We start from the raw sequence: 27680 nt of genomic DNA on the forward strand, positions 1-27680 counted from the left end.
ATCAGCTTCACTTGACCATCTTCTGAAGGCTGCGGTCATCCCTGCTGCTTGTAAACCTTTTCTACCAAACTTAGTCCTTCTAGTCAGCTTTGTATGAACAGGCTTTGATGCAGCTGTCAACAGCCAGCCCCGTCAGTAATAAATCATCTGTAGCTTTCCTTCATCAGTGGTTAAACTGTTGAGTCAGAAGTCAGTTGATTTTGAAACGTGTTTTCAATTTATTTCACCTTAACATTGAAAAAAGATTTGTTCACATGTAATGCATGCGCAATATACAGTTGTCACCTTCTGAAATAACTAAAAAACTTTGCAGATGGTCTGATGCCTCTGACCTATACTCTGCTATTTGAGGAAGTAAAGAAAATCACAAATGAGACTTTCGTTGTTTAGTGACAAAGAAAGTAGCAGTCAATTTTGGCAGCAAGTGTGGGTGAACTGAACGATATTACACAAGTGTAGTGACTCCATTAGTGGCACAAGTGGAATTATGGACGCTAGTGATAGTATGGAGTAGGGTAAATGGAAGATCCCGTTCAATCTGCTGTGGGACTGAATCAAGAGGCAGATCCAAGATTTATGGTTGAATTTCACTAACATTATGAGATAGAATTCTGAACAGTTTTCTGGAAGGATGGGACATGGAATATCCGGCAAAGCTAGACAATCGTTGAATTATTCTTGTGGGAAGCGTGTTCTCTACTGTGTGCCATTTTAACTGAAAGCGTACTTCCTTTTTACCATTTGCCCATCCTTTAATACTCGTGATTTCATTTCACTGTAAAAGAAAAATAACAGGAAATCCTCATGACTGTAGTGAATTTAATCAGAGACAGAGTGATTTGTACATCATAACAATGCTCATAAAGTGCAACACAGAAAAAAAGCTCAAGAAATCCAGCTTTTCTCTTCCTCCTTCCATACATCTCTTGTATTCATACTAATAAATTAAACTATTCCACAAAACAATCCCTCATGGAACACATACACACTAATTTTAAAGGAAAACAGCCTAAAGTACAGTGTGCAACACATTTCAGCAAGTGCACATCAGTTATAATCCATTCATCATACAGGAGTTTGGATCAGAGAAACACTGGTTTCAGTAATTACCTGTGGGTGATCTGGATGCCATGACTGTAATGAACCACAGTAAAAATAAGGTAACATATACATGCAATGGAAATCATATCAAACAATATATTCTTCTGAAGTTTCCAAGAATTTTTAATTTGACAGAATTTGAAGATAAATGAAACTTTACTCACATTTTCATTGTCAATTGCAGTTTTTAAACACGTCAATCTCAACTTTGTGCCTACTTTTGGAAAACTTTGGTTAGTTAAACTGAGCACGCATGAATGAAATATCCAATTCAAATCTCAATCATCATTCTGCCTGAATCAAGTTTGTCAGGAGATTAAATATTTGGTTTATGACCGAGCAGCAAAAATTGAAATCTCTCAGTTAAGCTTCCACTTGCAACCTAAAGCAGTAAGTAATAGTTTGACATTATGGGTTATACGCTCATTGGTGGTTGAAGAGTGGTTTCAATATCATCCAACTCTCAACAGTAAATACCAAATGTCAAACTTTAAAGTCATCACAAAGACGCTGTGTAATTGTGCAGTTTTGCGGAACAAAAAAGCAGAATTAGAACCTTTGCAGGTTTTGATGAATCAGTGATTAATGAATTGCAAATGCACAACATGAATCATAATCCCACAACAAGGGCTGTCTCATTAAATTATGTCTTCAATTCTAACACCAAATCCTTCAAGTCCACTCATTGGCAAACAAAAAGACAATATTCAACCAACACTAACACACATACAGCAGAGCAAATTTAACCACCACAGTTAGCCTAGAAATACAACATCTACAGCTCTATTTTATGTATCTCCAAACAGCCTTCAAGCACTCAAAGCAAAACACCTTAAAGAATCTTAACTTAAACACATGAAATAAAATGATAGTCATTGCTTCCATCATGGAGGATCTTCATATACTCATACATTTGTAAAAGAGGAAAATAAAAATTCACATTGTTTTTTTTCCCCCCACTTAGAGTCTGGAATAACCTTCTAGGCAAACGACTCTACGTGTTCTAAATGTACTTCATCCAAAGAAGTCCATTTCCTTCAGGAGCATCAGTTCCTCCACCTGTTCTCTTAGAGGAAGCAAAGCACAGATGACAGGAATGTAAAATGACACAAACACATGAGCTCTGCTGAGAGGGTTCAACTTAACTTTGGACATCAAACTCAGCTCGATACTTGAAGAGGTGATGTCAAAGGCAGGCTCAGTACGCTTCAAACAAAGAATCTAATGGACAGGAGTAAAGTTCCCATTGGCTGATGGCCAACGCCTCCATCCAACAACACTGCTTACTGCTTTTAGGAAACATTCTTATTAACACCAAGAGGCTAAACTTAAAATTCATTAGGAGTGTGTCCTAATGAATTTTAGGAATGTGAAAACCTATAAATACTCCAGTGTTTTGGTCACAAGATAAAATGTAATATAAAAATAAGGAACGATGATGATATTTAACCCAAAATGAACATTGATAACCACTTTACAGCAAGCCGTACAGTATTTTCCGCACTATAAGGCGCACCTAAAAGCTTTTAATTTTCCCAAAAACTGAAAGCGCACCTTATAATCCAGTGGGCCTTATTTGTGAAAAAAGTTCTGAAATAGGCCGTTCATTGACGGTGCGCCTTATAATAAGTGCGGAAAATACTGTAATGCTCATGATATACTTGCTTTTCACCAACATTAATGTGTGATAAGAGGCTTTAACACAAATAACAATGTTCTCTAGCCTGCAGTGTGATTAAGGGCTTATCACAATACCACTTCATATCACAAGTGAAAAGAACTGATGCATACAATGCCTGGAAATTCATATGAGAAACTTAAAAAAAAAGACATCACTACAAGGGAATGTAAACGTCAATAAGATTAGTACCTGAGGCTCACACACACATCACACTTCACACAAATCAATCACCACAAATCAGTCCTGCTCATTGATTTGAAACAATGCACACAACAGACACAGTCCTCTGTCCTCTGTGTCTGTTGATGCTTGATTGTTTTTGAAATGTTACGTTGAAATATTAAGATTCTTCATTTGCACACATCCAGTTAAGTACATATTAGTCCCAATTTTATTGCCAAATAAAGTAGCAGTGCTAATAAGAACAATTACTATAATTTTTTAAAATCATTTAAAGTCAAAAAAATTTTGATCCTTGTTTATTTTCATTTGAAGATACTTGAAGAATTTCAAATATTGGTTCTTTTGTGATTGGATCTTGTTATGTCACACTTCCCTCAAGGACAAGTTGGAGACTTAGTTTTCTTTGGGTTGTAAATGTTTTTCTTTTGCAATTCCTTCAAAAAGGTTGACCATGTGATGAACTGGCGACTTGTCCAGGGTGTACCCTGCCTCTTGCCCTAAGCCAGCTGTGATGGGATAGTTCTCTCTGTTTGATTCCACAGGGAGGAACTCTGAATTCTGCTCTGGCCCTGGACCTGAACCAGGTTCCTACCTCCACCTTGGAGGAAAGACCCAAATTTGTCGCAAAAGACTTCAATCACAGGCAAAGTGAAAAAGAAAACACGCTCTTAATAAAAACATTTGAATATAAATTTAAGATTACTTAAACGAATTATGAAGTTTAAAATTACTTCAGGTTTAGGTAAGTTTATGCCTGCATAGCAAAACTTTAATGAAGGGTCCAACCACTGAAAAATCTTGTATACATTACCAAAAACTTTCACACGCATTCAATGTAAGATATCAATGATTATTTAAAGACTCGTATCTTTCTTTCTGTTCATGAGCTTTGGATGGAAACAACAGACATCCCAAAGGAACACCATGCTCACACAAACATGGTCAAAAGCAAGTTTATCACCGCTCTGCACTGTGTGGTAAAAACACATCATTAGATTCAGCGTAGATTTTTTCTCCAGCACCTGAACACACGCTCTGACCAAAAGTTAGATACCAAACCAGTCTGTGGTGTCTTCACTGCTCCTCAGTTCAGATATTAGTGCTAAATATTATCCAGTAACTTTATACGTCTTCACTGTCCGGGACAAAAGGGTCAAACAGGAAGGTGCTATGTGTAGCATTTAATGCTAGAAAAACCACAATCACATTTTGTGGGTAATGTTGTGTGTTCCATTAGTTAACAGCGTGGGAGTGGACTGCAACGTTTCGGCACACCTTTCGAAACGTTGCAGTGAGGCTCATTGGGTATGTGGTCGTCTTTGAGGGAAATGCTAAATGCTACACATAGCTTCTCTGAGACTGAAGGAACATGTCTGCTTTTACATCTGTCTTAAATCCATAATAAAGACAGCTGCTGTGGCACGCTCAAGGCCTCAGCTGAAAGTAATACTACAGACAGTAGGTGTTGGATGGTCGAACAGATATCCCAGAGTTTGATGGAATGTCACCTTATATGGTTCAGAGAGAGGACCGTTCAACTGGACCATTCAGAAGAGAGATAGGCAGGAGGAGGAGGTTAAAAAAGGTTAATGAGCAGAAAATCATTTCTCTCTTTCTGTCTTTCCTCTTTTCTTTCAAATTATTTTCACTCCGTCTTCCTACACTCTTTCCTCTCCCCCCCCCCCGTCAGTAGCGCGTGGAGTACCAGTCATTGTCCGTCATCTGAACCAGCTCGTTGACCACATCTAACAGGTTGTAGTTGTATTTGCTCAGCAGCCGCTGGTTCAACGGCCGGTCCCCGAACCCCATCTCCACCAGCACAGCCATCATGGTGTCCTGGGTGGACGCGTCCACTGGAGGCTGCAAAAGAACAACACCTCAATCCATGAATCCCACAATTTCTAAGAATGGCGTATCTCTAGATTATTGGATTATCTCTGTATGAACCAGAATACAGCGCAACTTTACAGTGGAAGTGTTTTTACATTCTTCCACTCGAGCTATACAACACCATGTCTCTGATGTAAGTCAGAATAGCTGTTGGCCATGTCTGGCCAACTGCCTTATTACCCTCAGAAGCATCTTTAGCAGCAAACACATCTACTTCTGTAGTACTGGCTCTTGTGTTAACATAGATTTTGTCAGATTTGAGGCTAATGCTCCAAGCCCTGTTTTATACTGTTGAATTTAGAGATATTTGTCCATCCAGTCAGCTAACTGTCTACTATGATCTACAGTAGCAGGGTGTAAGACATTATTGGGGTTTCAGGTGAAGCAAAACTGTGTATTCTTCAAATACAAGGCTAACATCAGCAGCCCTGAACAAATTCTATTGGGTTTGGATGTGTTTCTTCTGTAGATAACCACAACAACTCCTACTCGATAAAGTCGGTCCAAAAGTGCTTTTCTGTTGAAAATGACCAACAAGTCTTGTAAAGAAGCTTAATACTTACTTCAGCAACCTATGCTAGCATAACTTTGTTTTTGTATTGTGTTACACATTATGGAATAAAGATCTGATCATAGCCAGCATACACCCTCATGGACATCTGGCTGCTCTGCGAAAGTCAGTCTTCCTGAAGCTAAACGTTAGATGAACCGTCCTGTTCCGTTGGATGTGGTAATATTTATATTCCAGCAGGCTCCTAGACTACTTTTTTGTTTTCAAAAGTGAACTAAAATACATCCCTAATCTATGTCTCCTTATGGCCAAAGGAAAAGTTTGCAAAGTTGACCGGATTGGACTCATTGGGCTTTGAGATTGAGCAGGGTCAAAACAATCACAGTATTGGAAATTCCAAAATTTCACATTAAGAACTTTTTGAACTTCCCACAGAGGTAGACATTAACTCTGAAATGAAGATAGTGAAATTAGTGAGATAGAAAGTCTTTGCTGACCTGCGTAGGGCCTTGTCCAGTGAACAGGGCTTTGTAGGCAGAGGCAGCAACTGACAGAGCTCCTTTCATCAGGCCGCTGGTGATGCCTGGGTGTCTAAGGATACACAACAGAACCTACATTCAAATTATGGAAACATTGGAATCATGTTTAAAAGATAAAATGACTCCTCCAGCCACCATTGTGGTAAAATTCTTTGTTTTCCCCAAAAATAGCGGGATTGTAGGAAGCTGTAAAGCAGCTGTCTATTCATGTATTCAAAGACGTTTAAATAAATCCACTGATCTTTATAAAAGTTTTTTGAAGACGTTTCACCTCTCATCCAAGAGGCTTCTTCAGTTCTGATAATCAAGAAATACTGATATGGCCGTCTAGTCCATGTTTACGCTCTACTTTCAGTCATGCAGGCATTACATGATAAAATATATTCACAAGGGGCAACTTCATCAGTATCAGTCTAATTCAGGAGCTCCGGATTGGAGATTGTTGGACGACTAAAGCCTCAACAAAATAACCACTTCAGAAAATAAAACGGTACTCAGAGCACATAGCGTACATAGAAGGCTGAGTAATCCTCCAGATCCGTTAAGCTTTCAATGCCCGAGTCCTCCATCAATGTTTGTGGAATTTTATTAAGCAGCTATTAGGTAACTGATCCTGTTATGATGTGAAACGTATAAATTTCTTTTATAGGTTGTTTCTATTTTTTTTGGAAAACCTTTTGTCATTAATTCTGCTCACAAACCAACCAACCAAGGGGACATCAAGTTTCCACCATAAGTGGACACACTCTTGATGATAAAGTACAGTATATGTGTAATTTTATGTGTCAAGTTGAACTTGACACAACAACTTTCTCTTATTTTTGCCATTTTCTTTAATCAAAGGGCCTTTTTTTGAATTGTTGATAGTTCGTTACAGTGTGTGCATGTTTGACCTGGGGTCTTCGGTGTTTTCTTCTTCCTTGTCTTCAGTAGTTTCAGGTTCATCTGTGTGTGGCTGTTCAGGACCAGAACCTGAGGGACAACAAAACACCTCATTTTCCTTGGCTCCGTCACATATTCGTATTCAAATAAAACTCACTCTTGACATAGATATCTCTCAGCATCTACCAAATGTTTGTCGGAAACAAGTTAATGAGGATAAGCTAAAAGCTACCACGCTGAATTAGCAATGTACTGTACTAATGCTCTCACCCTCTTCGGTTTGATACAATTCAGGGTCCTTTGTGTCCTCCCCGGATGCAGCAGGGTCATCATCTGTTTCTCCACGGCTCTCTGGACTATTCAACATAAAGAAGAAGACAATTGTTAGTTATTTAAAACTAGTACAACTAACAGCAGTGCAGCCAAAAACACCTATTATACACAAAACAATGATTAAACGATGATTATAATATTAGTGTGCTGACTGATAGAGAGCTTTCTCACATGGTGTTATGACATTCACCTGACATTTAATATGAGAAAACCAATGAGCATGTGGTCAGCTACAACTGCAAGATATATGGATGGTGATGCTTCCTAAATATCTTCATTCTGGATCAGGTTCCACGTCCGTTCAGCCTGTTCTTAGGATTTAAGAATGTTCACAATGTTGTGTTTTTATGCCACCCTTCACACTAACCTGGGTGTGAAGACGGATTTGGGCGGCGCCACCACTTCAGGCATCAGAGGCTCGTCATCCAGCGTCTGAGACGTACAGAGCATGTCGTTGGCGCTGCTGGTACCTGACATCCCCGTCCCCAGAGCCGCTGCTGCTGCTTCATCCACCTCACTCAGCTCCCCCTCTGTGGTGGCGTTGCCTGAGTGGTCAGGGGATGCAACCTCTTGGTCTGTGAGACTCTTGGGTGGGATGTCACCCGGCTGGGACAGGGCAGAGCTGCAATGGGAGAAGGTATAATGGAGGGCGTTGACTAAAGTTTGTAACAACAATGAATAAATAAATTAATATGCGTACAACAGGTCATGTACCTGTACATGGACTCCCCCAGGGGCCGACTGGTGTCAAAACAGTCAGGGAGGATAATGATGTAATCCTCTGAAGAGGTGGAGGAGGAACGACTCCTGGTCCCTTCTCTCTTCTCCTCTCCCTCTTTCTCCTTCCCCTCCTGTGGGCCCTTCTCCTCCCTGTAGGACGCCTGACCTTCATCTGTGATGGGATTAAAGAAATTGATAATAGGACACACCGCAAAAAAAAAAATCACCAACAGGGTTACAAAACTCAACACAATTTCTTTGAAGTTTAACAATAAATTAGAGACTGAAGATAAAGAGGTTTATTCTGTGCTAATTAGTAATAGCAGACTGGAATGAAAAACATGTTGATGCAACAGTAAATAGCAGTAAATGATGATCAAAGATTGTGAATTTCTCGTTCACAGGGTGAGATTATGCATAATCTGAAAAATTCATAAATTTCTCAAAAACTTAGTTATAGATGTAAATTAAATAAAACCCACATTGAACACTGAAGGGTATTTATGAGTGTGAATCTGGATAAGTATCCAGGAAAAGGCAAAATACAAAGATAGTTTTAATTTACTCATTAACTGCTCCCAAAATGATTTCATGTAGTTATTTTGCAGTTTTGACTGTTTTCTATTTTTATGTATTTGATAAATTAAATCTCTACATAATTAGAGTACATGAATACTTTCTGAATTTTATCAAATAGTCACATTAAATGACAATATATGCACTGTTTTTTCCTCAGAAAAGTGCTGTAATCATGGACTGGAACTCATCTCATACACTCCGTCACCTGTCGATTTGCGCTCCTGCAGCGTGGAGGCCCTGGGCGGAGCGTGGAGCAGGATTGGTACCGAACTGGGACCAGGACCCAGGGTCAAGGTCGCAGACTGGGGAGCAGACAGGGAGGCTTTCAGCGGGGCAGAGAGGGACGCTTTGAGCACAGCGGGAGGTTTCAGGGCATTCTTAGAAGTGCTGGGGCTGCTATCCGGGCTTTTCTCTGTCTTCACTGTTTTACTCTTCACACAGGGTGAGGACGAGCCTCCCTGAGCAGCCGAACACACAACTGAGAGCAAACAGAAAGCCCACTGTTACAGCCTGCTATCAGGTTAATCCATTTCTGTTACACAATTCAAACACAGAACCTGAAGAATATTTTAGACACAGCAGATTTAAGCCTTTTTGACACAATGGGTTAAAGCTAAAACTTTCCAAACTGGGAAGAAACGTTAATCTTTTAGTCCAATCGTATTAGGTCCGTGTCTGTTTTTGCTAATGGATGCTGTTATTCATGTGCCATTCCTGTGTGTATCGTCCATAGATATTATCACACTGTGCAGCTTGTAACTGCTTGTAGTTTATTGTCACTATTAAAGGCAAAGAACTGGACTTAGTGACTCAATGATTTCTAATAGGAGTCCTGTCGCGGCTAATACTTAATTAGCTACTTATCTTTGCCAACAAAAACCCAACAGATGGAATGGGGGTGGTTTCTGGAGTAGCAGTAGTGAATCAGTGTCTGCATGAAAAGAGTGAGCCAGCAAGGAGGTGAGATGTGACATACTGACAACATATTATGTGTGCAACCCTCATTGATATAGATTTAAAATGCAACTAGTAGAATTTACCAACCAACTCGTACCAGTAGAAAATCAACCAAAAATTTCCCTAGCATCATATCATCTGATTAGTGGACAAGATGACCTGTCATGTAACAGGGACGGTAAACTGTCATGTTAATATATTATTTATAAAGTGCTGCTGGACGCATATATCAGACTTTTCACTGAACCCTAAGGCTGCTCTGTTATGCATCATGTTTACTTTGATTACACACACATACTGCAGCGTTGTTGTTCCAACCTTTTGTTATCCAGTGCGAATAATCAAAGGCGGTTCATTAGCATGCTGTAGAGTGGTCTTAGTGTCAAAGAGTCTTATGACTGATATGTTCAGTTAGATAACTGTCATGTGACATTTTTTCCCCAAAATTATCAACTTTAGGAAAAATGTCACTTTATTTACTTGTAATACTAGATGGACATCTTCATTTTTTTTGTACTCCAATCCTTGTATATCAAAGTTTCAGACCTGTAATGTCTGCAGACTGACCTTGACCCGCCCTGGAGCGGGACCCTCTCAGAGGGGCGTGGTCAGGTGCCTCCTCCAGCGTCATTGAGCGAATGACAGTCTCACAAACAAACTGAGTCCCACTGATGTCGTCCTCCCCTTCCTCCTGAGCAGGTACTCCCTCTGCTTCTGCTCCAGATCCGGCCCCATGAGGGACGTCTAGGGACCAGGAACAAGATGTTAGGAGAAATACTTGAAAAATATTTTCTCCAAGGGGATGATTAAAGTGTGTTTCTTGTTCTTATTCTTGACCCAAACTGACTGAGAGCAAATATTGGCGACTACAGCTATAACTAAAGTTGTGGGTGAAATGTTCTTTTAATGCTTGTGGTTCATCTGCTTGATTGTCATTGAAATCCAATTGTATTCAAGAGGATAAAGATTTTCCAATCGTGCTCCCAATCTGGCTGCTCGTCCCCCAGCCAACCCACTCCGACCTCTCCCACCCACACAATCAACCCCCATTAGGATAGATTATCCACCAGGGGATTGAACCATCGGACCCTAGGAAGACCAGAGTCGTTTATCGACACCGTCATAGATATTGAGATTAGTTTTGTTTAACTGAATTAACTCAGGCAGGTTGATCAAGAATGTGAAAAGCTAGAAAGCACTCACAGAAAGCAAACCGCTGCGAAAAACCTCTTTCTCCATTATGTAATTGCGACTAAAAGCACTAATCCCATGAGAGTGATATATTAGACCCAGCCAACAAGCCCTGATAAATGAGAAGAGTTGACTCAGGAAGGGCATTTGGCATAAAAACTGATGGAAAAATCTGTTCCTGAACAGAAGCAAATGAAAGAAGAAGACCATGAAAACCTTCCTCTACGATCTGAAATAGCATCGGTATGATTATTAGCATTTTAGTAATTCCAGATATATTTTACTGATGGTTATTTTCTTAGGAATCTACAGTAGATCAGCAGAACCATCAAATGTGATACCAAACTGAATCTTAGCTCAAGTACCGAATCATTATAATTATGATAATTTGTTATTTAACAGTTACTATATAACTTTTTTTTTTTTTTGTGTTATTTCTATGAGCCCATAAATTCAAAATATCACCAGATCCAGAATTTTAGCTGAATCCCTCTAATATTCAGATCAGAATGAAGTGAGCCTAGTCTTATAGGGATGTTTATGTCATTTTTGTTCACCCATTGTCGGAATTATCCTTAAAGTTGGAATATAACTCCTTCAAATGCTCTTTTCTCTCTGTGGCAAAGCACCACTGAAAATAATTCTAGATTTTGGTGATACCTGCATCACCAGCAAAATCATTTCTGTTTGAGCCAAAACAAACTTCCATATATTTTCACACCTTTTTGACTCACTCTGCTAACAGAGAAACAAACTGACCAATAACCCGACCACCCATCATGTCAACGCCAGAAGGAACCGCAGCTGAACTGAGAATTATCTTCTGAAGCAAATTTTTTCATCAATGAGGACCTCAGGTTTTCAGATTAAAATTAGTGTCAGGAATCTAAAAAAACTCCTTTACCCATGATGCTATTGATGGCTTCAGTCTCTTCCTGGATGAGACCCAAAGAGGGACTGCTTTTGTCCTGTACGTGGCCCTCTTGAGGCAGAGGAGACATGCATGGCGTCATATCTGCACAAACAGGAAGTCAAGTTTTTTGATCAGTCAGGCATTGACCTTCAACGACACGTAAGCAAATCTATCTGGAGCTCTTCTTACCAGCAGGGGTGTTGTTTGGGACACTTTCCAACTCCTGAACAATGTTGATGTCCAACAGTTCAAAGGACAGAAGATCCTGAGAGATCAGAAAAAAACATGGTGAATTCAGGACGCTTCTGGTACGGGGAAAACGTTTTCCCGTACAGCATCACAAAGTCAGCTCCAGTTTCCTTGTGACCACAACAACTTGATGAAAACGGACAATAAATCACAAGAAAATCAGTGATACACCGATTAAAGAGCTAGTGGTTTTCTCTCTTTTCCTACAAAAATGTTTGGGTTTAGGACTGTGGGTTAGAAAAATGAAAGAAACATTTGAAGATGTTTAGCTTTGCCTCTGAGAACTGGACATCTAATGATTTATAGACGGTTGCTATTTAACTAAATTACAAAAATAAACAAATAGATTTGAGATGAATCATCAAAATTACACATGAATGAACTGTTCTGGCACATGGCGACCCAGTGTCAGAACAGAACGTATCGCCTTACTGCCAATGCTGGGTTTTCATCCTCTAACATGGGCTTCACAACACAATCATTGTGAAGTGAAGGCAGCAGTTTGTCTTTAGTTTGAACACTAGACTCGTGAAATGTTGACTATCATTACTAATGACAGCATCATAGCTCATTCTAGTTAGAAAACACTATTAAAAGCAGGTCAGTTCTAATGCTTAGTTTACCGATTTAGAACTTTGCATATCCATTTTATCTTTATAATGAGTCCGTTTGTACATGGGAGTACATTTTGCCTTTAATATGTACTTGAAAAGTTAAATTTTACTCATGGAAAATATTTACACTGTGTATTAGTACAGTTCTACATTAAAAAAAATCATATCTTTGAGCAGTTCCACACATTGACATAAAAACATTTGCATCTTGCACCTTACCTTGAGCTCTTGCACTATTGTGCCTTGTAACTTGTTAATACAGAATTAGATCCATCTCAATTAATCAAGTCTGTAGACGTTTTGAATCTTAAATTACTTAAATAGAAACCAGAGAGTTCAGAGACTTCACATTTTGTAACAAAGTATATACTAATTGCAGAGAATTACTTGTGCAGTGAGCAGGTCAACAGAGGGGATGTAGTATTCTTCTTGGTCCACCGACATTTGTGGCTGCTCTCTGGAAGCTGCACAGGCTTTCCCATCCTTTGCTACTGGGTTCTTACCCTGCAGACAGAGTCAGATCATTTGAGTTGTACATTGTAGACCTACAGGTCTACAATGTATGTCAGTATGTACTGTCCTGTAAGTAGTTGTTTAAAATACATGTTTATTCACAGCCATTGACTCATTGATGGCCATTGACACCAATTTTATTCCAACCGTTGACTGCAACTGACAGTCAATAAGACGTCAATTATATATTTTGGGGGGGGGCTGGGAGAGTTCCTCCATCAATATCATACTTCTACACTATTGTAGTGATGAACTAATCCCCCCACAGGTGGCAGCAGTGCTGTTTTTGGTGAGAGATCAGTGTATATTATAGGAGAGGAGAAAATAGTGAACGTCGTGAGTTGGACAAATTCAGGCAGCTCACATTCGTACAGAGCATGTGTTTCAGTAGTTTGATGACAAAGTGAAAGTGTTGACGTTTTATAGAAGGAAACCACTGTTGAGATGTTAAGACGCAAAAAAAGATTAGCGTTAAAGTCATTGTTCTTTTTGACACAACTTTTCTCTGTTTTTTGAAGAACTAGAGCCTTAGGTGAAGCCAGCTTATGTTCAACTGTATTTTCTGACGAAAGAAGAGAGTCTACTCTTTCTTTTGATAGTTTTAGTGTTTAACATAGTCATCAAACAGGTATCCTGTGGATCTTGAAAGATCGGTCAAAATTCTGGCAGTATGGGGATTTCTGCTCTGAAAACGCCTGGTGGCCAGTGAGTTAATGTATTTATTTTATTATCTATTTTCCATCACAGCAGTCCCGCCATCCCAAATCCACTTATTCCTTCTACCTGGGGTGTGACACAAGGAGACACTAGTATCCCGTCTGCCATCATGGGTGCTGGGGCAAGAGGATCGACCACAATGCTGCACCAAACCCTGGGTCCAAACTGCTCTCCAGCGTGGGCCAAACGCCAGTGGGAGGTGTAGGAGCCCTCCACAGAGGGAGCACATAGTGCTACATTCACTATTCCAACCTGCAAACAGGGAAAGAATCATTAAAGATTTAGAGAAAGCAGATACACTGGTGTACGGTGCAGATGAGAAAAAATATATATTGTTAACAATATTCATGTGTGCTAGAGGGAGAGAGAAAGAAATCTGGTTCAAAACATTAAAAAAAACAACACTTCTCATGGGGACATCTCACCTGACCCGGCTGAAGGAAGGGGACAGACACTTCTCTCCAACGATCCCCGGACCCCACGGCCAGGTTTCCCCACATGAACTTGAGCTGCAGGAAGGAAGCAGAGTGAAATATGATGCCGACTTCTGACGATCTTTTTACACTTCTTGTTTAACACTAAATAAGGAGACAAGACGTTAAATTGCTGTAGTGAAACACCTTCTCCAGTCTGACAGCTGTAGAGAAACATCTTGTGATGTACAAAACAGTACTTATTTCTTAGTCTGTACCTTTGTTTCAGTGCTCCAGCCGATTGTTCCAGTGTTCCTCATTTTCCAGTATTTGATAAATTTGGTCCCGGGACGCAGTCGGGTTCCATCAGGAAGGTTCTCATCCAGAAAAGCAGCTGTCATGGCTGGAACCACTAATGGACAGGGACGCTTTGGACGCCTGGAAGCAAAATTATGTTCTGGATCAGTCTAGTGCTCTTTAATTTATTATTTTTCAAATTCTTTTATCAGGTGTTGCATCTCAGAATATTTACTAGACATTATAAAACCTGAAGTGTTTCAGAGTTAGATTTCAACTAATTATTACGTGGAATTCCACCATGTGTTATTTTAAACCAACCACATAATTGTTTTTGATTAAGAATTTTCTTTTACTTTTAGCTATTGATTTCTCTATTTAGTTCTCACTTTAAGCCTACTTAAACTATTTTTTCTGTTATATATAGCGAACCAACAATCCACTACTTTAACTGGTATTTTTAACCATTTATACACAATATTTTAAAAATACTTTGAAACTATGATCCTTATCTGTTGCAGTTGATTCACTGCAAAAAAAACATTTCTATGTTACCTTAATATTTACTTTAAATTAAATTTGTAATAATTTTATTTAATTATGTACAGCATTTCCCGCACTATAAGGCGCACCGGATTATAAGGCGCACACAATAAAAAATAAATACAATTTATTTGATAAACTGCAGCGGCTGTAGTTGCACAATCCGTCCACTAGGTAGAGCCGCGCTGCTCAGGCAGTCATGATTGAATTAATGACTTCCTGACTACCTTTGAATGGCCCCTATTGTTATGTCAATATGCCATCTTAGAAAGAAGTCAACACGCATATTAAAAAACCTTACATTAAAAACTGATTAAATGCATTACGAGTGCAGTCAGTGCGAACAGAGCGGATTATTTCCTGATCTGAAGTTCGAAGCAGATATTTGAGCTCCGACGTGTCGTCTTCATTTATTAATTAAATATTGTTTCGATCAATCGGTAGTCCAGTTGGAGGTGAGGTGTAGCTATTTGCTGCTGTGTGTCCTAAACAATTTTTTAACTAGTTTTTAATGTCAGGCTGATAATTTACTGGCAAATGTGACGCTGTTTTATTCCTAGAACTGACTTTAACGTCGGTGTCTCACCGCCGTGAATCTCACCGCACGTCGCTGCAGACAGAATACACAAGCCTGAATGCACCCCTCCACCGCCCGCCCAGAGCTATCAACTACATTTGTAAATCAATGCAGCACATCAGACACCTTTGTCTAGCAGTGACTCTGCTCTTGAAATTTCAGAAAAGGCTGGAAGTTCAGCTTTGAGGGTCTTTATTCACCTTTATGCCAGTTTCTCCGTGTGTTTCCACAGACTAACAGAATGGACCGTCACTAGATTCCAGCACAATGGCATTTTTAAGACCAATTAAGTTTAAAGTGGGTTATTTCCGACGCCAAATAGTTAGGAAATACTGAGATCAGTCAGTCAGTCAAACTTTATTAATAGAATTTTTGAAAGTTCCTTATGTTTCTCTACGTAATCATCGGTGCTCCTACAGTCTGCTCTACCGTCTGAGAGCAGCTCAGTCAGAGACTTCGGTGACGCCCCTTGACTACCGTTGTTAGGGGGCGTGGGCCCGAGTGCGTTGTGAGAGTGCGCCTCTGGTGGCGGAGTGCGGTATGACTGGCGGCCAGACTGCCGGCTTTTTTTCAGCGATTATGTTTTTAACCAATATTAATATGAATATTAATCCATATATAAAAAACACCGGATTATAAAGCGCACTACGGGTTTATGAGAAAATTTTAGGCTTTTAGGTGCGCCTTATAGTGCGGAAAATACTGTATTTATATTTTTCTTGAAGAACTTCTCAGTCTATCTATTTTTGCAGCTGCTTGTAATCACTGCCATGATGACAGATCACTGTGTCAATAACTTACTCAGGACTGTGCTGGGTGGCACGAGGCTGCAGAAGGACAGGAGAGGAGCTTCCATCTCCATGGGAGGAGCTCCACTGTATACCCCGCCTCTCCATCCTTAGCTGTTTCCTGATTTCTTTTACCTCTGCCTTTAGAAGACGTTTCTCTGCTTTCAGTCGCTGCTTCTCAGCCTTCCGAAAACTGCGATCACCTCGCCTGTAAAACCTTGGAGAAATAATACCTAATTAGATGGAGATGATATCGTAGTGGACGGCATGTTAGTAGAGTGTCAGCCAAGGCAGAATCAATGATTGCAGAAGGTCTATACGATATAAAAAAGAAATAAAAGTCAGGGCAGCGTTACAAGTAAGTAAGTATTGAGGTGTCGTACCTGCTGTGGTCTGGAGCAGGTGATCCATGCTCAGGGATGGACAGAGGAGTCCTGGCTCTCACCAGGTTGTGGCTTGGGTCATGAGAGAAGCTGCAGGGCTCACATAGGGTGCATGAAGTACAGACACTGAGCAGAAGAAGAAACAGACAAGAAAAGAAGGAGAAAGTAGCTGGAGTCAGACTGTTCACACACACACAGCAACTGACTAGAAGTTTCCTCCCAAAAAATTTCTGCCAAGGTCACATAACACCTGAATGCTGTATGAGCAAAATCCATGTCAATCCAGGATGATTGTAAAGGACTAATCCTGTGTTCCATGGTCTTGATTACATCTGCATTATTCCTTGTGAATCTGAGGTTTGAATATAAGAGGCTCTTTTCCGGCACCCTGGAGTAAATTTACCTCAGAGGCTGAGAAGTATGATGACTCAATGACTGGAGAACAACCTCTGAGACCCCTTTGAAAACAAGAACCAAAGCTTTTGTTTGTCTACCGTGTCAGTGGGATGATTTCCACGATATTCAAAAGGTCAGCCAACAACAGCAACAACAACAACAACAACAACAACAGCCAAACAAAGTCTGAGTCTACACCTCTCACTCAACACAGCCTCTTCCCTTTTCCATCAGAACAGACTATGTGCTGAAGAGGTGCTGGAAAGAGTTAACCACATGAAACGACTTATGGTTAGCTGCTGACACATACCTACACTGGTATCCTCCTCCAGTGGTCTGCCCCCTGCAGGAGGAGCAGGGAGGAGTGGAAGAGGATGGAGCTCCAGGCAAAGCGGAGGAGGAAACCTCAGGGACCTGCTGAGCCTCCGCTCCTCCTCCTGCTTCCCCTCTACCTCCACCCCCTCCTCCTGCTCCACCTCCTCCTCCTCCTCCTCCGAGGGGCTTGTGTATGCAGCATTGTCCAGAGAACTCCCGGCAGATCTTCTCAACCGCCTCACGAACCACCTGGTCTTTAAACTAGAAGAGAGGGGGGAAAAGAGACTCAGGAGATGAGGAGAGAGTGCTCACTGATGAAGTGTTTCTGAAGTTCTCATCATTTCCTGAGTCAGTCACCAGAAGCCAAACTCATGCTGAAAGATGCTTCTCATCTCAATCAGACTGCTCTCACCTTCTCCATGTAAGAGGTGAACCAGGCTGGAGGAGTCTTGTCTTCTTCTTTGGTCCCCTTTACCTCTTTCATGATCACCTGTTCAACAGAAAGAATAAATATTCCTTAAGTAAAACCATTATATCTTATATTATATCTTTACACAATGTCACAAAGTTTTGGGTAATGTCACACATACGTACACTGCTAAATATAGCATGTGTTATTTATTTGAAACATGGACAACATTCAGGGTTACATCCCATTGGACACCTCATCCTCCCCCAAAGGTGACTAATGAGCTAAATTCATGGAAAACAGAATCAGAAATATGGTTACAAAAATGAAGCTTGGATGAGACCACACAGCTGTATGGGTTGTATCAACTTTCAGTGAGTTCCAGGTAAAGACCAACAAATTAAAAAATTGTATATTTTGTAAAATTTGTAACTGCACCGGTATTGAAGCCCAGCGGTGAGTTTATTTTCACACTCATCATTAACATTTGAGGCATTATGACTGAAAATGGACAAAAAAAATGTTCGGTTCAGTTGTTCTGGTCTTACCATGCCCTGCTCTGGAACCACAGCCTGGACTTTACGGCTGACAACCTGGGCCAAAGCAGGACAGTGCTGTGGGGGCCTGAAGCCCCTTTTGGGCTCCGTCCCACTAGCCTTAGTGGCGGCCACCCTTGCAGGTTGGCCCCGAGTCTCGTACACATTCATGTGTAGTCGGTTCCCCTGCCTGGCTGCACTCTGGAAAACAAACTATCAAGTTAGTCACCCTGAATGGATCTCAGTTTTGTTCCTATAACAACTAAATAGCTTTATGACAGTGTATGTATATAATTACAAGAGAAACACTGCAGGATCTTTAGATAGAGTAAACTAAAATAACTGCGACTGGTCAGAAAAAGAGGAAAAAATAAAATAATGGATATATAAAAAGCAATTCATTTGAAGTAAATCCAAGAAAAGACCAGTACAGACAACTACAACTATGTGTTTGGTTGGTTGGTTGGTTGGTTGGTTTGTTGGATTACACATATTTTCGACTAAATTTGGCAGAAGGATGCAGTGTGGGCCAGGAAGGACATTGTAAAATGTTGATCCGAATCAAAGGAAGATCCAACAGTATTTCTATGACTTTCCTTCGCATCATGAGAGAAGATAATTTACTCAAACTTCACAACTTTCTACATACACTTGCAAAAGAATAAGCCACATAAAGAAAGTATTAAATATTGTAATTAAATATTGAATATAGTCATGGCAGACTTAATGACTCGACAGCATGTCATTCATGTTTATATACCGAGTTAAGGATTAAGGTTAAGACTGTATTGGTGACGAAGGCTCGGCTGATAGCGAAGCAGTTTTTGCTGTAATCCCATCCGCTATAGTAAACAGTATTTAGTAATGTCTTGGCTCCATTCTCCTTGTAATATAAGAAATCTGTGGACAACAGAAAACTTTCTAAATTTTCCTTAAGATCTTCTTTTGTTACATACGAAAATGATAGAACCCAAACATCATTGGTTGGTTTGTACTTTGCAGCAGGATTTTGTTTTACCTACTACTGCCAGGAGTTTACTGCAGTGCTACTGCACCGATCTGAATCTGATGAGCAATTATCCCTCAACCAAAATCACGTAAAAAATGCCTTGTCTACAATGAACTTGAACATTTGGCATTTTCATTACAACACAATTTCTAAATGCAAAAATAAAATCAACTTGCCTTCAAAGCCTCCTCATAATCCCCTGAATAAAGCAGAAACAATTATAAACATTAGATTAATATGCAACTGTCTCCAAATGTTAGATTGTGTCAGCCTCATTTAGAATATAAACTTGTGATTGTTTCCTTACCTTGGCTGTTTATGGACACCTGAAGAGGAAAGGGAAAGAAACACAACTCCTTTTATATTTAGCCTTGAGAATACATATCATCTGCAAAAATGAGCTATAATGATGATTTTACGTGACATTATCCAGTCTAACTACTAAGGGTAAAAAAGAAAGACTCCCACCTCTTCATTCTCCTCATCAAAATAAGTCAGCTGAAGATTGCAGAGTCCAAATGAGCGCTTAACCTGTAACAAACACACAAAAAGAAGGATAAAGAGTGATGGCAAGCTGGCATTTCTGAATGACACGTGTGAATATCAGCCACAACAGTTATATAGATGCAGAACTCTGCATTGTGACTCCTCTCTTTGCGACTCTCTGTTTCTCTTGCTTCAACAAGAAACAATGAGTATTATATTTATTAGTCAGAAACTATTGTAAATGGAAAAACCATAAATTAAGTGAGGTCTGCTGTCTGACTCAGCAGCACTCAGACAGATGAACTCTCTCAGGCCACTGAGGCCAAGAGAACAACCATAAATCCAAAGGTGTAGGTCTCCCAGCTATAATCCGACTTTCCTGACAGCAGCGATTCACAATGTCACTGATTAAAAGATCTTCCTGTTGTTTGCTTTCAGAGCTTCCAGTAGCTGCAGGTTGAGGGTTCAGTACTCTAAAACTCATTCCAACGCAGGAACCTGGAATAATGTCATCTGAAATTCAAGACATGGGGTTCCACTTACGAAAAATAAATGAAAAACAAAAGAATTAGACTTGAGTCACTAACGGCCTTGTTCTGGCATCAGTAATGCTGCAGGTTCTTCATAAACTCATGTCCAGGTATTATTAATGGAATAATGAAGTCAATAAAAATTAGAGCTACTGATTGGAATGTTTATCATCTCATAGCTTGTGATTTAATTTGCCTGCCAAGTGATTTCCAATGTTCTTCCCTCCATTGAGGCAATTAAGCTCATCCTAAATACTGACAGTCAGAAAAAGAATCTGTGCGAACGCAACGGCCAACACTGCCCCACAACGCCATGTTCATGGCAGAGTCATCATCCAAAGTGATTCATAGTAGCAAAAATAAAGTTCTTGAACAGCACTTAGTGAGCCTTCCTGTTGGCTGTGTCTGGGCCCTTTACAAATATTACATAATTGTCTAATTATAATTATTTGAGTTAACCACAATTATTTTGCACAACGAGAATGGTTTCCACTAATCAGTAGGAAAACAGCTGCATCAAATGGAAATGTCATACAGTACTTCCATCATTATTACTGTATCATGTCATTGTCATCACGAACACCGTTTGTTATTTCAAACAGAGAAAAGCTAAAGCCATGCTGTGTGACTCCAACATACTGGTAATATATTTGAAGCAACCCTCACTTGTGTTCATGTTACCAGCAAAATGTATTCTTTATAAATTGTTTGTAATCCAATAATCCCTCATGAACAGTTTCCATAAATCAGCACTAGCACAAGTTTTAGTTTCCTCATCCAACATGAAATGTTAATTTTAATGACAACTGAGTTATTAGAATTAATCAAACCCTGTCATCCCTCATAGCGTTTCTGTATCATGTTGTTAAAACACTGTGCCAATGTTCAGTTATTTCAGCAACAATTTCTATTACAGCCTACATTTACATCAGAGCTCTGTCTCAGAACGCCAACATGTTCACCACTGCTGACCCAGGCAAAAAAAAAAAAGTCAGTTCCAATAGTTAAAAATCATCTAAATGAGACACAAGGCTTTGAGATGCTGTTTTGTGGAGCCGTGAAAACAATCAGCGGTATGTCTGGAGGAATAAGACTGAAGCTGATGCTGTATAGAACAGTCTACCTACAGTGAAACATGGTGGTAATTCAGTGATGCTCTGGAGCTGGAAACCTGCAGCCTGTAGATTGTCAGATGGATTCCATCAAGCATCAGGAAATCCTAGAAGAAACACCTCCATCTGTGAGGAAGATGAAGCTTGGAGGTTCCAGAAGGATGATGATCCTAAACAGACCTCAAAGTCAAACCAGGCTTGGTTCCAGAAGAAGTCCTGGATCATTCTAGAGGCCGTCACAGTCACCTGATTGAATCCACAGAAAATCTCTGGTGGGATCTGAAGAAGGTTGTCTGCAGCAGGTAAACCAGGGATATTCAAGAATTGAAGGTGTTTGTTCACAAGAAATGGGATAAGATTCCTCAGGAACGCTGCCAGAAGCTGGTGTCTGGATGTGCATCATATTAACAGATACGGGGTCTCTACTAAGAACTGGAGACGCTCGGAATTAAGGCTTGAATCATTTCCAGACTGTAGTAGTTAAAGTTGCATTTTGTGCTATATTTTGAAAAAAAAACAACAACACTTGCAATACCTGTAATCATGAGTTATGCAACCTATTTTTGTCTGATTTACTAAAGCATCTTGTTATTGTGTTAATAAACCTCTTATTCATCTTGATTTGGATGTAACCATGACAACTGAATAGTAATCAGGCATTCTAAATAACAGGGGGAAAATATAAACATGACTGATATTTATCAGGTTACACTAACATACACACCTATGAATACTGGAGTGTGTGTTTTCATGCTGTAGCTCCATTCAGTCTGCATGCAGGGGAGGCTGGCTGCTAGCTACTAGCCGCAGTAGCAGGATTCACCCACATTTTAATTTGGTTATGGACCCAGGAAACAATAAATGGTGGATTTGCGATACGAACAGCTAAGACTAGTTAACCAAAACTGGTATATAGTGTTTCTATGACAACAAACCACTAAAATATTTCCTAGGCGGTCTGCGGTGGACTCTCCCGGTCCTCTTTCGCTGCTGTCACTGACGGATGATCCACGTTCACGGCTAACGCGGCTCACGACACGACGGTGACACCACAGCGTGTGGATAGCACCCATAACAGCAAACCTTAGCATATCAGGAGCATTTCATACAGTTTGGCAGCTCTACTAGCTGAGCCAGAGCTGCTGGCTGGGCTCCGCCCGGACACACCAGCCCGGCCCCATCACGGTGACAGCGGGATGTGTGCTGGTGCTGGAGTGCGGCCTCTCTTACCATGGCCTCCATCGACTCCCAGCTCTTGGTCTCGGATCCCGACAGGAGGAAATTTTTGGAATTTCCCCTGAAATTCACCCTCAGGTTAATGTAGAAGTCCATGACGTCGATCGTCTCCCCCTTAACGCATATTACACTCGACGGACACGGAGCTTTTTCCCCCACCGCTGAAGCCTATTTGGGTTAATCTCACCAATTCGCTCCACTGTAATTTATCCGATTGGGGATGAGGCGTATTTTGTGTTTACATCAGCGCCCGTGGCCACGCCCACCTGCACCATGTGTCCGGAAATAAAGTCCCCTACTTCCGCCTGAGTGGAAAATAAAAGCTGGAGGCTCTTCAGAAGACAGGACTTCCTCTGTGATGGGAGCTGACCTTCATCCATGTCAACACAGTACCGCAATGATTTAAATTCATTTATAAGACATGTAATTAAAGTTATTAATGTGCAATCAGTCTATTTCTTCGTTTGTTTAAGGGGTTGCCTCAAAGAAACTAACAGATTTTGCACGCATGTGTAACAGTGTAATAAATGAACTTCACATTTTTTTGTGAATTTCCCCAAATCTTTTGCTTGTTTACATATGTGATTTATATTCTTCCATTACTCGTTTTGTTAATGCTTTTAATGAGGCATTTATTGAGGTTGCACACGTTCAGATTTTTTTTCCACATTGGAAGTCTGGAAAAGGGGTTTCGGGTTCGGGGCCTTTCTGCATGTGGTTTGGATGTTCTTCTCATGTCTGCGTGGGTTCTTCTCTCCGTTTTACTTCCACCTCCAAATAACAAGCACTTGAGGTGTTTTGGTGTGTTACAAATTGTCCATAGGTGTGAGTGTGTGTGTGTGAGAGAGTAATTGTTTGTATTTCTTGTGGTCCTGCGATGCACTGGCAGCGTGTCTGAAGTGTTTCTCCATCTCATGTCCTTAAGTCTGCTGGGATAGGCTCCAGCAAACCCCATGACCCACAGAAGTGGAGGAAGCGGATAGGAAGATGGATGAATAACTATATAAATAAAATACCCCAGAATTGTCAAATGGTGCCAGTTAGCACCACTCGATGGTGCTAACTGACTTATTACATTGCCATAGGGGTGACAACTTTTTCCCAGCCCTCGTGTGATGTGCCCTATCTGGTATGTTACGGGTATGTTTCCTGAGGAGTTAAAAACTTCTAAAAGGATCTGTCATGTACTTATTCACAACTCTATGCATGTATTCACACTATATGATCATAAGAAGTGCTGCATTAGTCAAGTGTTCACACAGTAGTCTATGATGTACTGAAATTTGAATGAAAACTGCGTAGCCTGTGTTAGATATACATTTATTTAATTGCTTGGATTTTCATGCTGGAAGTCTGTAAGATAGTAAAGTTCATTTCATTCATTTCATTTCATGCAATATAATTGCGTTTGACTCAAAAGAGCTTCTGCCCCCTGTATCCCAGGGCGACCGTGACACAGTGGGGGACGATAACCACAGTAGCCAGAGGAACTGTAGCACTTTTACAGAATGACAGCAGATAGAATAGAGCTCCAATGTGCACAGGTGGCCTAAAAGCAGAGTCAAATAAATGCAACATCACCAGCGTTGCACTTAAACAGATGAACCTATAGATGGTGCCCTCAGCCCCCTTTGCAAACACGACTTTGTGTGGACAGTGGAGGCCCAGACCCAGACCTAACAGGCTTCCAGTGTTTCTGAATAAGCTGGCCAATGGACTGGTGTCGACACTGACCCACTCAGCTCGGTGGCACCAGCACTGTGCTTTCTCCACACTCCAGAGGAGATCAATGCCCACCAGCTGGAGGAGCAGGTACAAAAGGAGAGCAAGGGAGAGAAGGAGCAGAGAAGTGAGCAGGTAAGAACCCAGGCCTGCCTCATGGATCTGCTGCGTCCTGTTCATAGATTCTGCCACAAGAATGCCTGTGAAGAAAAAAGTTGTTTTTATTTAATCTGTTATGGTAATCATTCAAACTATAGTAGAGGATAAATTCAGAGATTGCTCATTCTCTGGGAAAGAGTTGTTTTTAAATACATTTCTTAAGACATAATCATCACAGAGCCGTCCCTCATTGAGAATGACTTTGTAAGTTCCTTTGAACTGTTTTAAGGTGTATTTTTATTTCTTAAATTGTTTTTACATTTCTTCTCACTGACGTAGTAATAAGGTTCTGAAAAGTGGTTCATTAGTAAAAAAAATCTTTGAATTATTATACTGCTGACCAATAAACAACAAACAAATAAAAACAAAAACTGTGCAAGTAATAGACACAGGCAAAAAACCTCCTTGATGAAGGTTAAAATATACAGTAGATTGTCAGCTCTATACCTCAGACAACCAAGACAAGATAAAATCTTCTTCAAACCTATTTTTTTGTCATTGAGGTAACATGCTGTGATGTGGTTTTTGACTTTAAAAGTCATGATTTCACTCACATAACTAATAAGTTATCTTAGCACTACTTATATTAGATTTTCTTTGCAGAAATGGGGTTCTATATAATCCTGTATTTCCTTCCACTTAACTAATGGCAGTTACGTGGAAGGAAATACATGTAACATTGAGCAGAATACTCATTGTCAGAGTAAAACACTTCTAAGAAGCCAGAATGATAAGAATGAATGATAAGAATGATCAGCTGATAAGCAATAATTGAATTAGAGAAAGATGACAACTGAGTTTTCAAGAAATCATGTTGCAATGTGGTCACTTTTGATATTCAGTATATTTTGGGAGAAGGGTGATCACAGATGTCAACAACAAAAGTTCAAATCTGGCCACTAATTGAAGGACTTGGAAGGACCAAATAGGCAGATTGCTCTTGTGAACACCATTACTTATGATATGCACATTCAGAATTGTTGAAAGAAAACTAAAAATATGTCAGATCTGATATTTTACTGGTTACTGGTTATTTTTGGTTTATGAACCAAAAATAGCAGTACATTCAATTTTGAACGCACCAGCATTCTGTGAAGCATTTGGTGGCAGATTAAGGAGGTTGGCAGGGTTTGCTGGGTTATTGATGAAATAACCAAGCAAGCAAGGAAGCAACCAATCAACCAAGGATAGATCCTGTCTAAAAAAAAGTGAACTATAAACTTTAATTGACATTTGCATCTCATACTATCTATCATTTAAATAGTGTCCTACTTTTCACTTTGCGTGGCAGAAACGGTCTTCTATATATTACGCACACAAAGAGAAAGACCTTTGGTAAACAATGAACCAGAACAGTTCAATAAAAGGTTCAATAAAACTAGATTAATACCCCCGATGCATAACAATCAGTTCTTTCATGACGTTTAACATGATCCAGAGGTGTGCTCTGTCCTTACCTATAACAACTCCTGTGATGACCTGATGTGGGAAATGAGCAGCGACAAAGACCCTGGAAAGGCACACACACACCTGCACACACCAGAAGAGCGTCCATAGTGAAACACGCACACACCTGTTGGACAGATACAAGTTATTGGTCTGACTACGTGAGGGGGTTACACAGCTGGAATTAACCTCACCATCTCCTGATCTGATGCTCTTCTCTTTTCAATGCTATGGTGAGGAGTGAGGACATCATGGTGTAATACACTGCGGCAGTCCCCATGGCATGACCAGATGGACTTCCTGTCAAACACAAAACTTATGTCCAAACCATAGTTGACAGTGATTAAACTCATATGTCACTCCTGAATCGTGGTCCTACCTGGGCCAGTCTCACAGGTCATGGGGAACTGTTCTATCATTGGCTGAGAGGAGTTTCTATAGTAATCTGTCTCCTGAACCCACCAATAGGGCCTTTCTCCAAAAAGAAGCCTTAATGATAAATTGCATTGTACTCATCATCATCATCATCATCATCATCATCATCATCATCATCATCATCATCATCATCATCATCATCATCATCATCATCATCATCATCCCAGCTTCAGTACGTACCATTTTAGCATCAGGTTCACCCAGTCTCCCACGACTGCCACCCATACCAGTTTGATGGCTTCTGCTTGCCTTACGTGGAACCATATAGGGAACAACAGGAAAAAGGTGTTCCGTAGGTCTGTTGCCATAGAAACAGACAGGAAGTACTTTTGATTGTGGCTGAAGTGGGTCTGCAGGTAGTATGTACTGCTCACACCGGAACTATGGAGTAAATCCATTACCCCTGCAAGAAAGGATGTGCGGTATTAGTGAGCAGTGAGGCTGTGTTTTCATTGCTGGTCAGTTACTTAGATAGTTGGTGAGTTAGCAGGACTCAAACATGTTAACAGATGAAATGTTGTACCCCTTGAAATAGAGACCTATCTGCTGTGTGCAGTTGGCTGCTGTGTTTGCCTCATTTTTTGGGGTGTTTGTCAAATTCAATAAGAAAACTGTGCCGGACAGGGAACAGTTGGTTGGAGAGCAGTAAGAAGTTTTTAGTAAGAGACAGAAAAGAAAGACAGTTTTTCCAGGACCTTAAGTCAGCATACTATTGTGTAAGAAAAACCTTAGTGTCCACTAGATGACTGGACCACAAGGAGATAGCTGTAAGCTATCTTTAAACATTAAACCACAGGATAACTAATAATAGCGCAACTTGCTGTATAAATATGATATATAGTATATAATATAAAGTAAAGTAAAATATTAGCAAAACATACATTCGGAAAAAGAATCATACTTACAGAATTTTGTAATGAAATCCCACGTTACCACATCTACCTGTTCCCAAACTCTGTTTGGATGTTGTCTTTACAAACCATGAGACAGAGTCAGGTGCTGCTGAAGACAGCAGCTTTATCCTTGTTGTGTTTGGCGTGGGTGTGAGTCCTTAATTTAAGAGATTTTGGCTGTTCTGCTTTGAGAGCTACAGCTTGTGATATGCATTTAAAGCCTGTGTGTCTGGCCATAAAGTGTTTCACATTACGCAGTATTTGTAAAGTTGTTGCCTGAGATTATGGGTCTGTGTGTTCTGAGTCAAGCACAAGGTGTCTTTTATACTCAGATGATCATTTGGTTCTCAGATTTGGACTTTGGACTGGAGAAGCACCAACAGGAGGGAGGGGGCACAGACAGAGACAGTGAATGAAGAGGG

At 40.3% G+C, this 27680-nt stretch overlaps 2 protein-coding genes across 3 annotated transcripts; both read right to left on the reverse strand.

Moving 5' to 3' along the window:
- Positions 1–804: 804 nt before the first annotated feature.
- On the reverse strand, positions 805–22951 carry nbr1b (NBR1 autophagy cargo receptor b). Of its 2 annotated transcripts, XM_068337393.1 has the most exons (24): positions 22598–22951; positions 19708–19770; positions 19547–19565; positions 19416–19438; positions 18243–18431; positions 17698–17775; positions 17285–17546; positions 16978–17032; positions 16575–16700; positions 16205–16408; positions 14265–14424; positions 13999–14082; positions 13640–13825; positions 12731–12847; positions 11670–11745; positions 11472–11582; positions 9944–10120; positions 8625–8897; positions 7835–8012; positions 7488–7742; positions 7058–7143; positions 6799–6877; positions 5864–5957; positions 805–4825 (listed from the first exon to the last, which is right to left on the reverse strand). In XM_068337393.1, exons 1-24 carry the CDS (start codon positions 22697–22699, stop codon positions 4652–4654), a joined length of 3171 nt encoding a protein of 1056 aa, XP_068193494.1. In that variant the 5' UTR covers positions 22700–22951; the 3' UTR covers positions 805–4651. The 2 variants fall into 2 exon arrangements, with proteins under 2 accessions (XP_068193494.1, XP_068193495.1); XM_068337394.1 differs by lacking the exon at positions 16978–17032 and having other exon boundaries at positions 17281–17546; positions 22598–22950.
- A 1065-nt stretch (positions 22952–24016) lies between these two features.
- g6pc1a.2 (glucose-6-phosphatase catalytic subunit 1a, tandem duplicate 2) lies at positions 24017–26769 on the reverse strand. The gene is made up of 5 exons (XM_068336357.1): positions 26546–26769; positions 26310–26419; positions 26125–26230; positions 25942–26087; positions 24017–24525 (listed from the first exon to the last, which is right to left on the reverse strand). The coding sequence occupies exons 1-5, from the start codon at positions 26761–26763 to the stop codon at positions 24017–24019; spliced, it is 1089 nt and encodes a 362-aa protein (XP_068192458.1). The 5' UTR covers positions 26764–26769.
- Positions 26770–27680: the final 911 nt, after the last annotated feature.

The sequence above is a fragment of the Antennarius striatus genome, chromosome 16 (assembly GCF_040054535.1).
Source record: "Antennarius striatus isolate MH-2024 chromosome 16, ASM4005453v1, whole genome shotgun sequence".
NCBI classification, from domain to species: Eukaryota; Metazoa; Chordata; class Actinopteri; order Lophiiformes; family Antennariidae; genus Antennarius; species Antennarius striatus.